Source organism: Lynx canadensis, chromosome D2 (genome assembly GCF_007474595.2).
Source record: "Lynx canadensis isolate LIC74 chromosome D2, mLynCan4.pri.v2, whole genome shotgun sequence".
NCBI lineage: Eukaryota > Metazoa > Chordata > Mammalia > Carnivora > Felidae > Lynx > Lynx canadensis.
Window position 1 is genome coordinate 71,664,383 of NC_044313.2, and position 15,887 is coordinate 71,680,269.

The 15,887-nt window shown below is 44.8% G+C and overlaps 1 protein-coding gene across 2 annotated transcripts in view; it reads right to left on the reverse strand.

Moving 5' to 3' along the window:
- The window catches only part of PCNX2 (pecanex 2), a 301,846-nt gene that overhangs the window by 52,384 nt on the left and 233,575 nt on the right, over positions 1–15,887 (reverse strand). For both annotated transcript variants that reach the window (XM_030334389.1, XM_032595131.1), the window contains 2 exons: positions 10,862–10,920; positions 6,198–6,413 (listed from right to left, as the gene is read on the reverse strand). In XM_030334389.1, the coding sequence (XP_030190249.1) occupies positions 6,198–6,413; positions 10,862–10,920 (275 nt within the window). The remainder of the gene's footprint in view (positions 1–6,197; positions 6,414–10,861; positions 10,921–15,887) is intronic.

Sequence of the window (15,887 nt, forward strand, 5' to 3'; positions counted from 1 at the left end):
TCTCTCTCCTCTCCTGTTACTCTAGATGTGCTAGCATGGGTTCCATCCTCTCAGCCCTGGGGATTCTATCACTTGCCATCAGAGCAAGCTCCCCTCTTCCCTTAGCCTGAAATCCCTCCACTCTGCTTCACTGTTGTGGTGGTGTTTCTGACGCCCAATCCTATCGCTAGCCGGTGCATGAATGCTCAGGCGTGTCAAACTCCCCTGTGAGGCACCGTGTTAGCAAGAAGTCAACAACTGCTCATCCTCCCTCTTGACACCAGCCATGGTCTCAAGCCTGGGATGCCCGCCAACAGCACCTGCTCCCTGGGAGAGACTTATACTCTGACTCCAGCAGAGAGGAGAGGTTCAAATTTCCCCCGAGTGTACCATATGGTATAAGTATTTTGCATCTCCTGACCTGATGGGCTGTCAGAGCTGGAAAGACACTAGGAACTTAGAAATCACACGGAGGCTCTGATAATGGAGTCAAAAATTGGAGAGGCCAAGTCATTTGTGATGCTCTGTTAAATATCCTGAGATAAAGTGGGGTTTTTAAGTTGCTTTTTTTTTTTTTGCAACCAGAAAAATAATGTGGAGCTTCTGAAAGGATGTGCCAGCGATTGAAGGCATTCTACCCCACTTTACTGAGTGTTTTACAAACTAAATAAGCATTACAGTGCAAATCCAAACAAATATCCCAAAGGAAAAAGGAAAGAAGAAGGTAAAAGGGTCAGGCAGAAAGAGACGTTCTGGTTAAGAGATAGAGAGCCACGGGGTTTGCCTAGTTCCAGCACTAACTAGCTGTGAGCCTGCAGATAGCATTCATCTTCTGGAGCCTGGCTTTCCCACTATTAAGTGGGAGGAAACAATGGGACTGTGGCCATTCTGAGGGTGGATGTCACCTTCACAGGCCAGTGCTCTCTCCCTAGCTCAGAGCTCACATGCATCTCCTAAAAGACTCCCTCCAGTGCCTTTTTCTTTTGGCTCCTCCTCCTGGTTCTTCCCCTCATCAGACAGTATCTTTACGTCACCTGACTTATTTTATTTGGAACACTGTGACTCCTCCTTCATTTTTCTCCCCTTCTAACAGAAATGGGTGAACCCGTCAGCCTGGGTCACCTGGATGGCTAAAGGAGAACAGAAACAGATTGAATAGATTATCAACCCTCACTTTTCCCTTTTTCTGTGTCCACCTACTTGAATGATGGTTAAATGGGACTTAAAGTCTGATAGATTCCATTTCTTTTGAAAAATCTTGAACATGATGCCCCTCACGCTGTTGGCTTTCTAAAGAGCATTACCTGTTACCTTGACTTTGATTTAAAGCCAATGATTAATCTGTCAAGTCTTGAATGGTTTCCTGAGAGGTTCCCTGGTTGGGTAGATGCAAATAATACTCATAAACCTGAGAGCAGCAGAGGCACCACTACCTTGTTTCTGTAAGAACAAGAAAAGAATTTACTTCTATTCTCGGATGCATGAGCCAAAAAGAGTTGGATAGAAAAATGTGGCTTCCTTATTTGTATTCTTGATTTGAATCGATTTCAATCATTCCCTATGGTACCAGCCAACAGAAATAGAATGTGCCATGGACCTTAATTATTCTCTTGGGCTACCCAGGATCTAAACCTCTGTCTTATGTTTGGAAAATTACCCAATACACCAGACTGGCTCACTGTTCACCAAGTGTTTTTACTTTTTCTCCTGAGTACTCAGCTAGACATATCCTGACTTCTCTTACAGCTATGTCACTTCTAAGCAATAGGATGTAGGAGCAAATGATATATTCCAGATTTAGACCTGTCCCACAGCAGTCTTCCAGGCAATCCTCCACTGTCTGCCAGTTTGATATTGAAGCCCAGAGCGACCTCAAAAGTGATGCGTTGGGGAACAGGCAGAGCTTCTATTAGCCAGGACCCTTGATGGTGCAGAAGGGAAGCACCCCCTACCCCTACCAGCTCCGCTCACTGATCGGACCCTATGTGAGTGCAACAGAGGCATCTACTGTGTCAGCCAGAGATGCGGGGCTTAACCATGACAGCTGCTAGCATGACTTCAACCAATGTACTCATATGATGAGTCTTGGTGAGAGGCAGTGACCATCTCCCCTCTAAGAACTGAGAACTTAGACACTCTCTTTCCCAGTCTCCCTTGCATCTAGAGGGGGGGGGCATATGGTCCCAGCTTCACCCATCAGATGTACCCCAGATTTTGACTAATGAGCTGGTGACACAAAGAAGCTGGCTCAGGGGACATGGGACATATTCATCCACATTTGGGGGACAGAAGCCATAGCTACAGTAGCATCCAGCATCTGGGGTCATGGTGTCGATAAAATAAGGGGAGTGCCCGGATCCCCCAGCCAAGATGTGACTGCTTCGTGGGATCAGCACTGTGGTGTGATTTTAGACATGGCTCCTGACCTACAGCCACCAAGCCTGCTTCTCCAGGCTTCTCAGAAAGTCTGCGCCCTGTGTAATATCTTTCAATAAACCCTCCTCCCGGTTGAGTTAGCGGGAGTTGATTTCTGTTGCTTGCAACTAAAAACTCCTAGTGATACAAATGCATCCTCTGCAGTGAGAAACAGACAGGTGGATCTCTTGCTCCCTGGATGTGGGAGGTTATCTTCCTCTTCCTCCGGGGTGCATTATTCATTTCCTGAGAGTCAGTCCGTGACATGAGCGGCTCACGTCTCCACTAAGAGCTGCAGTGTGCTTCCGAAAGGAGAACCAGTACAGCTGTATTCGGACTGCCCGGGTTGTACTGAAGTAGGTCAAATTTGACCCAAATAAAGCCTGCTACTTGGGAAAATAGGGAATTGGAAGAAAAAAAAGGAAATACTGAAGGGATGTCTTAGAAAAATACTCAAGGAGGAGAAAGAAAACAAGATCTTCCCTGGGAATACTGTAGCATACATTGCAAAGAGATACAAAAGAGAAGAGTCATTTTAGGTCAACTGGATTCCTCCTGCAACTAAAGCATAACTTTGATTCTGTCATGCTCTCTTAATAGTGCTGTGTTCCAGACTACAGTATAACTAGGTCAAAGAAAATGTATTGTACAGCAGTGAGTGGTATTGGGGCAGATTAACTGGTAATTTGTTCTCAAGACACTATTATACTTAGGCCATTCTTATAGGCAGGTTACATTTCATCTGTGGTTGGCAAGAAGACAAATCACCTAGGGAGACACTCTTGGGCAGCCTCACCTAACACAATGGCCTCTGTCTCGTGCTCGACCACATATGGCGGCTCTGAGCCTCCTTCTGTATTTCCTCTGAGGTAGTTTCAGGAGTCTGGTGTGTTGTTATGAGATTGGCCCCCAGTGACTCATCCAACGTGTTAGGGCCACATGTATTGGAGCTGTCCTTGGGGATGGCTTTGGCCAATAGAACATGATGGCAGTGACGTGCTGCCTGTCCCAAAGACTGGGCCATAAGGGGCCTCGCAGGCACCCAGACCACACTTGGTCCAGCCCACCCGTCACTGAGCAGCACCTGGAGGACAGCCAGGGGGCCAGAGCTGGTAGCCTGATCTGGATGTGGCACCTTGGACCTTCCAGCCTGGTTCATCTTCTGGCTGAATGCAGCCGTACGAGTAACCCAGGGTGAGAGTGGCAGAACTACCAGCCACCCTCACAACCGTGGGAAAGAAGACATCCTTGTCGTCTGAAACCATTAAGTCTTGCGGCAGTTGGTTACAGCCTCAGAAATGACATGAGGTGAAGCCCAAACATTCAGGGTGGTGGATCAAGAAGCACGCCCATTTGCGATACGTGGGGGGAGCAGACAAAGTGCTACATGCTTCTAAAGTCCAGTTGACTTTGAAGCCCTTAAACTCAAACATCAGGTCAGTTTGCCAAAAGAAGCTGCAAGCTGCATGGAACTTGGAATAGAGACTATTAACTCAGGTTCAACTAGGTGAACTTGAAAAATCCTTCCTTTGAAGTCCAGGAAAACCCAAAAGCTCTCACTAGAGACAAGTCTGTTGCATGACTGTACAGAGACAATTTCCACCACCTCCTGTGGCATTTTCTGGCATTTGTGTAAAATTTCAGGGACACACTGCTTCTCTGTTTGTTCTGCAGAATCTGATCACTGCTCCCTCGGCCCCATAACCTTTTCCAAAATAAGCTCCCTGAATTAGATTCCTCAAGTTTTTAAGGATGCACAGAAAACGTGCCTCAACCACAGAACCCACCACTCTAAAAAAAAAAAAAAAAAGTCTTTTGTACAAATTTGTATAGGAAAACTAATGCTTAGAACCAAAAGGCTTGGTTAAAGGATTAGGTAATTGTGTTAAAGATGTAAAATAACGGCACCTTGTTCTTGGCTATAAGGTATCTTTTCGTCACTCGGAAGTTCTGGATGGTGGTAACCTGGCTCCTACTCACCTTGCCAGCATTATCTGGGACCCCTTTCTCTCAAACCATCTGGAAACCGCATCTGGCTATTTTGTGCCTCTTTATCACCGCACCTCTGCCTGCCTCTCCCCTCCAACGACAGCCTCTCCTCTGCTGACCCAGACTCCAGTCTGATCCCAGTGCCCTGCTCTGGTCCTCACGGCGCCCCATGCACAGAGCTGCCACGACACTCAAATCCCTGGACGGTGGTCGCTCAGGATGAGTCTCTAGTCAGTAAGGCTCCGAGCTGTTTAAGGTGGGGCCCTTCACTTCTGTAGTCATGGCACCTAGCCTGGCCCTTGGTAAATGTCTCCTGAATGAACAGAAGGCTCGCGTGTCCCATTAGCTACTTGAGAAATTGACTTAGGTGAATCATGAGCATTTAAAAAATAAATATCCAAAATGGAGCTCTCGATTACACTCCCAAACCCAAAAGTCCTGTTCTTCATTTAGGTTTCCCAGTCTCCGTAAATGCGCCTCTGTCCACCCAGGCACTCAAGCTGGAACCCGGGGAGCGGGCTGAGCCTCCTTTTCCCGGACCCCCCAACACTGAGTCCAGCCCTTTCCACCTCCAAATCGCCCTGAGCTTCTCTGTCTCCAACTTCTTCTCCTGGCTGGGTGACAAGACACTCTTCAATGGCCTTCCTGTTTCTGCTTTTGCCCCCCCCCCCCCCCCGGAGGACAGTCTGCACACAGCTACCAGAACAATCTCCTAAAGCGTGAATTAGGTCGGCGGTCCCATTTCCTTCCTTCGTCGTGCTTCCACTAGTTGTGATTAGTCTGCTCATCTGTTTCCTTGTTTGCTTTCTGCATCTCCCACTGAAGGTAAACATCGCAAGGGCAAGAGTCCTTCAGGTCACGGACCCGTTGCATCTCCAGCATTAGAACTTGGCCTGACACGGAGGAGGCGTCAGAAGGACATGCATTGGATGAGGGGGGTGAACAAAGGACACAGGAGGCAGAAACATGAACACAGGGGTTATGCTAATTGCTGCACACTCCACCGCACAGCTCCAGTGTCAGATTAATGGACAAACTGGGGTTGCACTTTCCAGATCAGGTCAGCTCATTAACCACAAAGCAGTAAGCATCCACATAGAGCCCTCATATACATGATCTCATTGAAGTCACACAACTTAATAGAGGCAGCCATCCTTCTTCTTATCGTTTGACAGTGGAAAAGGAAAGTTCAGGCACCGAAAGATGGTCCACTACAGATCACAACACCGGAAACCCACAGAACCAGGTTCTGTTTCTGGCTGACTCCACACGGAGCCCATGCATGTTCTGTGGCCTCCCGTCACTTGTGAGTTTCTTTCCAGAAAAATTTAAACCAAAGATCTAACTTGCCACTCCAAAGGTTTACACACCAGATGACATGTTTCACTTCATTATTCTCTCAGATGACTGGGATTTATTTATATCAGAATACATAAATAAAGGCAGTTGGAACCAGTTCCCTAATTCTCAACCTGTAAGACAGGCACTAACTTCTTCCTCTTTCATGGTGACTTTTTGTTTTAAGTTTGTTTGTTTATTTGTTTATTTAGAGAGAGACAGAGAGAATGCAAGCAGGAGAGGGGCCGAGAGAGAGGGAGAATTCCAAGCAGTCTCCACACATGGTAAGCACAGAGCCTGACGTGGGGCTCGAACCCAGGTAACCGTGAGATCGTGACTTGAGCCAAAATCAAGAGTCGGCTGCTCAAGCGACTGAGCCACCTGGCACCCCCATGGTGACCTCTTATTAAAGCTTTGCACAATAATAAGTTTAGGCAACCGGCTTCCAACAGCTTCCACAATGAGGAGATTCTTACCTCGAAATTCCAGTCCTCGAAGTTGAAAGGTGACAAGACCATTTCCGATTTCAATCAGGTGAACAAAAGCGTTGAGGTAGTCTGAAGCCAAAATAAAGCAATCGCCAGAGCTGTAGTTACCCCATCGACCGAGAACTAAGTCTCCACAGAGGGACTCCTGCAGGGCCCTTGTCAGGTGCTCATAAAAGATGGAATTAAGATTATTGTCATCATTCCCTAAAGGGAGAACAAGAAATATGATCAGTGGGTACTTACTTCTATCAGACCTAGGAATCAGTGAGCTGTCATTTGATTAAGGGTAAATCAGGCTTTTTAGACACTTTGCCCGTTTTTGTCCATTTTGCGAGACGCTCTTATTTTTTCCCTTTATTTTCCTTCCGGGCAATCTCACCTACACAAGTGCATTAAAGTCACTGTCTGAATGCAGATGATTGACAGATTCACACCTCCAGCTGAGGTCTCTTGTCTATGCACTAGACCTGTCCCACGTGCTTACTGGACATCGGTTTCCGTGTGTCTCCAATGCTCCTCACCTTGCACGGGCCCAAGTCAGGCCCCCTTCTGTTGCCCGTCTCAGTAAACGAGACCACCACCCGGTCAGCCATCACCCCAGGGATCTCCGTTCCCACTCCTTCACACCTCAGCCTCTCAATCTTACTTTCTTCAAATAGTTTTTTTTCCCCTAAGTTTATTTCTTCATTTTGAGGGAGGTGCAGAGAGAGGGAGAGACAGAATCCCAAGCAGGCTCTGAGCCGTCGCCACGGAGCCCAAAGCAGGGCTCAAACCCACAAACCGTGAGCTCCTGACCCGAGCTAAGATCAAGAGTCGGATGCTCAACCAACTGCGCCACCCAAGCACCTCACTGCAAATAGTTTTTGCATCTTTCCACCTCTCTCCATTTGCATTACCCCTACCCTATTGCAAGCTACATTATTTCTCAAGCGGACAGCCACACTAGTCATATGACTCGCCAGTGTATCTTCACTGGGACCTGCCACCCAGTCTATTCTCTACACCACAGCCAGAATGAGCTCTTCAAGTTGAGAAGCTGATGTGCTACTTAGGACCCCTCCACCCCATAACTTAAGGACCTCAGTGGTTCCCCAATGCCCTTAAGATGGAAACAAGGCTTCTTCTCACTGCCTATAACGGACTCCCATATAATTTAGCATTCCCAGGTATCTTTTTTTTTTTTAATTTTTTTTTTCAACGTTTATTTATTTTTGGGACAGGGAGAGACAGAGCATGAACGGGGGAGGGGCAGAGAGAGAGGGAGACACAGAATCGGAAACAGGCTCCAGGCTCTGAGCCATCAGCCCAGAGCCTGACGCGGGGCTTGAACTCACGGACCGCGAGATCGTGACCTGGCTGAAGTCGGACGCTTAACCGACTGCGCCACCCAGGCGCCCCCCCAGGTATCTTTAAAGTGAGGACAGTCACTGCTATAAGCCAGGAGCAAACCTAGGACATATGGGCACATGAGAGGCACATGGGATCTGCTTCCTACTTCAATCTCCTTCTTCACTTCACACAAACTTCCTCCTCCCTTCTCCCTTATGCTCAGCACTGAACTTCTTTCAGTAGAGTCCCTTGTCCCTTTCCAGCCTGGGCCTTTGTAGATTCCAATCTCTCTGCCTGGGTGTGTCTTTCTTTGCTCTCTGGCTTTTTAACACTTACTATTCTTCAGACCTCCTCTCAATCACCACCTCCTGGAAGCCCCCACCGACCACTTTGCTGGGCCAAACCCCCTATGACGGGCTTTCAGCACTATGGTATTCTGCTCGGAAGCACTTGTCACCAATGGAATCTGACTTCTGGTGTTTGTGTGTGTATGTGGATACGGTCACTTGATTCACATCTGATCTCTCCAGTGAGGTGGAGAAAGCGAAGTGAAGAAGACATGAGCTCTAGATTTCGGCTCAGGTCATGATCTCATCGTTTGTGAGTTCGAGCCACACATCAGGCTGACAGCGTGGAGCCTGCTTAGGATTCTTTCTCTCTGTCTGTCTGTCTCTCTCTAAGTAAATAAATACACTTAAAAAAAGAAGAAGACATGAAGTGAAGGAAGACAGATCCATGTCTGAATTTGCTTATTTTTGTGTCCCAATATTGGCGAAGTGCTATCGTGCAATAGGGATCAGCTAAATCATCTGTTGAATGATGGACAGCTCCTTTAAAAAATTTTTGTTTTTAAGAACACACCTGTCAAGTGACTCCAAGGGCTTTTGGAAATCAAAGTCACTGAGGAATCATTTACAGACAATAAACACCATCAGTTTACATGCACACACATACACACACACACACACATATATATACATACACATATATATTCTATAATATAAACGATTACTGCTAGTATTATATCTTATATACTGATATATTTTTACACATTATATACACATAGATATATTAACACAATTTATTATTCTTCAATTATATACATATATATAAAACTCAGCTTTATTGAGGAATAACTTCTATAGAGTAAAATTTATCTTTTTTAGTGTGTAATCCTATGAGACTTAATAAATGCACAGGCACGGAACCACCAAGGAGAATCATGCATTTGGGATTCCTCCACGTTGTCGTTCAGAGCAGCCATCTGTTCTGGTTCAGTGTTGAGTAGTATTCCGTGGTATGCATCTACTAAGGCTTGTGCATCCATTCATCAGTTGGAGGACCCTTGGCTTATTTCCAGTTTGGGGGGATTATGAGCAAATCCCCCAAAATATTTATGAGTGGAAGTTTATGTGAACACAAGTTTTGGTTTCTCTTGGGTAAAATACCCAGGAGCGGGGCCGCGGTTCTCAGAGCGGCTGCACCATGTTTGTATCCGCCCCCACCCCCGCAGTGATTGGCGTTCTAATTGTTCTGCACCCTTGCCATGACTCGCCATTGTCAGCTGTAGCGTGTGGCTTGTTTAATTTTAGTCATTCTAATTGGGTGGATGAAGACTCCCAGAGAGGAGTGAAGGAAGGCTACAGGAAAGAAGGAATGATGGAATGTTGGTGGGGGGGGCATGTGGAATTGGGGGTTCATGGTGTATTTCCTTTCATCTCCCGTTCACTCCCTCTATCAGATCTCTCATGATGAAGGACAGAAACTTGTTCAAGATTTAGGAGTATCTCATGTTTGGGAGTAGATTCTGGCTCTGGAGAGTCAGGAAAGCAGAGTTGCCCCACAGAGGAAATGCCTAAAAGCAAAACTTAAGGCTCCCTTCTAGATCGTCTACTAGAGTGGAGGCAGAGTTAGAGAAGTTCAAGATACACACTGCAGAGCTGAACAGAGCTCCCAGCTCCATACCCAGGGGAAAGGAAATGTGATTGGGGGCACAGGAAGATGAAGATTGGCCCCAGGTGTACCCCTACAAGGAAGAGGTGATCCACCTGTAAGAAATCTATAAGGTAACACCATCAAATTATGACTATCCTTGCTGGCCATTCATGACTGTTAAAGGCCGAATTGAAAGTAGTGCATTTATAACCTAATTATGATTAATGGAGAGGAATAAACTATTCTGTGGGCTGAGTCATGTCATGTAATCTAATGAGGTATCAGTATGCTTAATCTTCTATGCAGATTAAGCCTGCCTGACCCGAGAGTCTATTCATTTTCAGTGATGAATCAGCATGCAACCCGAGACACTAATTAGAGATTTTTTTTTGAGTCTCTGCCACTTTTAAAGGAAAGGCCTGAATGAGAGAATTAACTTTTGCTTAATTGTTCAAACTGTTTGATATTGAAACAAAACAAAACAATTTAAACCACTAAAGTGGAGATCTTTTTAGAACACCTTGACCACACATCTGCATAATTTGATTAAAATGAGACAGCCATTGTGAATAACTAGAGGCATGATGCCCTTGTGAAACCATCCATAGGCCTAATAGCAATGGCCCTGCCAGGTCATAGAGTCCCACAGATGCGCATCAGAGATATTTGTAGCCCACCCGCCCCCACCAAGCCGTACTGACAAGTTGAACTTTAGGTCAACAAAACATGAACTTCTCTCTCCAGGTATTTTCAAATTTCAAATTATAATTTCAAATGAATCGTGTACATGCAGTTCAAATATAGATCATGGCATCATACAATTCTTCCTGGACAAAATGTCTGGCAGAGGGGAGAGAGTTCTGAGGTGAGGAGAAAGGCAGAATGGTTCAAAAAGAAATAGATTACAGAAAGGAAAAAGCAACACAATTTCCTAGCAGGTAAATCCTTCAGTAGCTTCGTGTTGAACAAAGTTTCTGAAAACTTCGGAATCTTAGGTCCTGGAATGGTTTGCCTTGGAGGATATCACAATGCTGACGGTTTTCCTGAGAATTTTTGGCTACAAGACCAATAGGAAGGTTTAGAGTCTGTATTTGACTTTTGTCACACACGAACTAAAGTGTCTTAATTTACAGAGTCACTCAATACCAGACAGGTACCAAATCGGTTCTAAATGATGGAGAGGAACATTTCCCAACCAAATCAGGATGCTTGGTCTGTCTACTTGTATAGTTTTATCTTTCCAGGCAGCATATTTACCAAGACCTACCTTACCTCCACAATGATTACAAAGAATGAGGAGTCATCCCCCCTGTTTGGACTGAAGGAATCCATCTATATAACAGAATAAATACATCATTTAAAAAGAGAGAAAGAAGGTATCTTCTTACCTGGATCCTTTTCAATTTGGACCACCAGTCTCGTGTTGGAGTTATCCACACGCCGTGTGCTAGAAGGGACCACAGAAGGGCCAAAAGTCATGGTGAGGTCACTACAAATGGGAGTTGGTCTACAGAACTGGCTGTGTGGTGGGGAATGTAGGGGTCGTGGAACTCACCTGTTAGGGTGATTGCTTGAATGTGACAGTGCTGCAGGGAGGGAGCGGGCTCTCGTGATAAAGAAGGGAAAAGTACAAGAAACACGCGGAGGGGAGAGACGATTACATCTCAGGACTGGGAGACTGGCCTTGCGCCTTCTCAGTGTTGAGCACCAGATCCATAAAACAGAAGCAAGCCCTTGGACTGCCAACGGAGTGTCACTCGCTTTCTGAATTTGAAAGCAGCGCACACACAGGCATCTTTCTTTCCAAGTTGGTCCCAGAAAATTGTGGGAGGTAGTCAGTGTCTCCACCACCTACTTGCAAGAGCTGGGCGCATTCTTATGGGCCTTTCTCAGGTCCAACCACAAGAATAAACTCAGCTCTTACAAGCTTGGAAGAAGACATATTGCCGGTAGCTATGGCAACTAATGGCCATCAGAACCAGATTTAAATCTCTTCCGTTATGACAGCTCCTCCGTTCACAGCTTTTGTAAGCCAGCCAACCCATGTGACCCCTTGCTCCTGAAAGCCAGCCAGCGAGGGATGGACTCACTGCAGACTTTTCACTGATCAACAACTGTCCCCACGTAACTCCTGTGCGGATGGTACCAACCCACTTCTGACTCTAAAAGCCCAGTCTGCCGTGCTCAGAGAGACTGTGTCTGACCTGCTTTGTCTTTTTATTCTAGGTATTCACTGGTGGTCTCACCATCCTCTGAAAGATGAAACAAGAGATTGACATCAGCCACGTGAACTTGGATATTTAACTGTTCATGATGTACAAAAATGACAATTTCATATGGTTAAACCTGAGCCATTAAGAAGGGCTTTCACTAGAAATACATCACTGAACACAGGCTTACGGACAAGTTTGAACGTAACGAGGGTTCTGCTAACGTGTGTGAAAAAACTGATCTTTAGCGTGGCTGGCCCCTGCTTTTGCTGTCGCTCTGCCCTTTGCTTTGTCTGTTGCAACCATGCTAACCTTTTTCTACGTCTTCAGCATGCCCTGACTTCCTATTCCTGTCACCCTGCCCTCCCTTGGATCCTCTGCAGCTGTTGTGTCCCCCACCTGGGAGTCTTTTCTGACCCGCCCACTCTCCTCCCAGACTCCTCTGGTGCTGCAAGTCCGGCCCAAGTATTGCTCTCTGAGAAGTCTTCTCGACCCCTGCTCTAGGTGAGACTCGTGTGTCATATGCTCCTTCACACATCGTACCTCTCCTTCGGGGCACCTGTCATGGTTAATGTTACTAACAATGATGACAGCTAACATTTCCGTAACGCTTCCTTGTGTAAGTACTTTACATGCAGTAACTCATATGCTTACGACTACCCTCGTAGGTAGGTACCGTGATTATATCCGTTCCCTCTGAGGAGGAACCCGAGACTCAGTGCCCAAGGTCACAGAGCTAATATGCGATAGAACCTGGATGTGAACCCAGGTGGGCTGGCTCTACCACATCATATATTTCTTTGTGTGATGATTTGATAATAGTGGCCTCTTACGGCCAGACCCTAAGTAGCACGAGGACACACGTTTGCTTACCACTGGCACGAATGAATGAAGAGTCCAAACTAATGCTGTTTTTAAAGTTATGTTTTCCTCTCATGACTCCTGCTAAGAAAGGAGACTGGCTGCCAGTAGATTATATTTGAACATGATTGCTGACATCCCGAGTATGGTTTAATACAGGACAAACACTTGTTAGGTAATCGTGCTTAAGAAGAAACCTCAGAATACAGACTTCGGCTGTGAACGTGTCTCTTGGGAATCAGAACAGCTACAAAATACTTAGACGGAACTCAGAAAAACTTTTCCTCATATGTCTCAGATATCCGAGAACCATCTAGGCAAGATCCTGCTCGAGCTTTGTGGGATAGATTCTACACATGGGTTGGGGAGAAAAAAAATATTCTGCTGCATCTCAAAAAGGCTGTTAACCCCACCACCCTGTTCTACTACTGCTTTGGTTTTCCTTCCAAATACCCTTAGATCAGCATTGAAAGTAAAAGAGCCCAGGGTGGCGAAAAAATAAAGCAAACAACCAAATTCTCTCTAATGAAGGCCCAAATCCCATGTCGGCAGAGTTAGTCCCTAAATGGAATTTTAATTTCACCTGAAGACCTAGGACAAATGGAATTTTCAGCAGCAGAATAAACAATTTTTAAAGTGGGACTGAGCCAAAAGAAAGTCATTTACCAAACTCCTTAGGGAATTAAAACACCTTCTAAAACTATGTTAACTGGAAAGCTGTCTTTTCAAAAGGCTATAGAACGCAGAGTGCTAAATTCCGATCTGCAATAACTACGCTAAGCTGCCTGTGGACCCCAGGGCCTCTGACTCTCCACCAGACTCTCTCAGAAGGTGAACTGTCAGCCATAGTGGGTAATTTGAGCTTTTCTCCAGTGCTTTCCTCCTGCACATTTGGTGCTTACCACTCAAAGGTGCTAATTAGCTCAGTAATTGGATTTCTGCCTTAACTGTCCAATTGCATAAACATCAATTCTGTTGCTTAAAGAGAAAACGGGGGCTTGTATCTCACGCCCCAATCTCAAGGGGAGTACAGTATGCTGGTACATGTTATGTGTGCATCTGCACATACTCTTTCTAGCAACTGCCTGGCGAGTCCCTGTTCATTGCTAGGCAACATCGTCCTAAGGGCCACAGGCCAAGAGTCTAGTAACCGGCCTTTCCAGATAGGGTGACTTACTCTGAAGCCTCTTCCCTTCTGTTAATACGGAATGCAGATAACAAAGCTAGTTTCCTCCCTTCAAATTTTGCTTTCTCACCTACCGATGTGTGAGTCAAGCACCTTCTCTCCTATACGGTTTCACCCGAGGCACTTAAATAATTTAACAGCAATTTAATTATATTGCTTCAAATTCCCATTTGTCAGCACACACAGACTATTTATGGGAGAACTGTTCCTGTTTTTTGATGGGGAAGTGTGACCGGCTGGAAGAAGTTTGACGGGTGTCTGTTCACACAGCAAACCCAGAATGGAGTTGTGGATGGACTGTAGTTCTGTTCATGGGACAGGAAGGCTTTACAGAAATCTAGACAATGTGAAGGTAGCCAGAGCTTAAATAGAAGGACACGGTCACCTTTCAAGTTGGATAGATATACAAGGTTTATTCGGGTCTGTTTTGCATCTTTCATTTTTGCTGCCACTGGCAATCATATTAGTTCTCTCAAAGCCAGCCACTGCTCTTCTGTCTGCCTGTCTGTCACTGCGTGCTTCAGAATGACTGGGCATGAAAGAAATTTCCTGAGGACACAGGGTTGTACAGCTGGCAGAGTGGGCTCTGACTGAGGACAGACATCCAGGTGGCTTCCAACTTTGCTACCAGCTGGGAGGTCTGGTTTAGTTCTGGTTCCTAGGCCCTTAGGGAGTAGCTGTTGGAGATCCCAAATTAAAGGTAGGGGGTCTTGTCAATACAGCCACCTTTGATGGGCCTGGGCTTTGCCTTGTAACTCCACCCAGAAGTGACAAAGCCTTGCTCCCTTTCTCCTGCAAGAATGGTGTCAGAGACAGCCAGCTGAGACAGAAGGTTTAAATAATATCCCGAATCAAATAACATAATACCCAGAATGTCCAGATTTCAATAGGAAATTACTTGTCATAATAACAGGAAGATCTCAAAAAGAGTGAAAAAAGACAATTCATAGATGCCAACACTGAGATAACAGAAATGAAAGAATTATCTGACAAAGATTTAGAATTAGTCTTCATAAAATTCTTCAATGAGCAATTAAGAATACTTTTGAAACAAATGGAAAAAGAGAATCTCAGCACAAAAATAGAAAGTCCGCAAAGAAATAGAAGATACAAAGAAGAACCAAATAGAAATTTTCTAAGTAAAAATATACAATAGAAGTATATACAAAATAATACAAAATACATATACAAAATAAAAAACCCAATGGAAGGATTCAATAGCAGAATGCAAGAGACAGAGAAAAAAGAATCAATGAACTGGGAGATGGAACAATAGATATTACGTAATCGGAACAACTGAGAGAAAACAGACTGAAACAGAACAAGAAGTCTCAGAGACCTGTGGAATTATCACAAAAGATTTAACATCCTAGTCATCCGAGTCCCATAAGAAGAGGAGAAATTGCAGATACATTCAAAGAAGTTCACACCAAGATACATCACAGTCAAGCTCCTAAAACCAAAGACAAAGTCTTGGAAGCAGTGAGAGTGAAAAGAACTCACCAATGGGGGGAAAACAATGTGAATGACAGAGGATTTCTTATTAGGAAGCATGGAGGTCAGAAGGAAATGACACAGCATTTTTCAGGTGCTGAAAGAAATGAACTGACAACTCGGTATCCTATATCCAGTGAAAATATCCTTCTACAAGGAAGAATAATCTGAGACATTCTCAGATGAAGGAAAACTAAGATAATGTATCAACAGGAGATCTACCCTAAAATAGTAAGTCAAGGGAAGTTCTCTAAAAAGAAAAGACATTAAAAGAATGAAACTTGGAACATCAGAAGAAAGGAAACAACGCGGTAAGCAGAACAATGAGCAAATGCAATGGACATCCTTTCTCATTATGTGTCTTCTAAATTATATTTTATGGTTCAAGCAAAAATTACAAAACCGTCTGTGGTTCTAAATGTATGTAAAGAAAATATAACATTATGTTAGAAATAAGGGAGAGTAAGAGAGCCTGAGAGGGAGGTAAGGTTTCTGAATTTCACTTGAACTGGTAAAATGACAACACTAGTAGACTTTGATAAGTCATTTTATATAATATAATGCCTAGAGCAATCACTAATTAATACAATCAAAACTTATTTGATAAATAAATCGTATAGAATTCTAAAGGTGCTGAGCAAACACACAAGAAGTCAGGGAGAA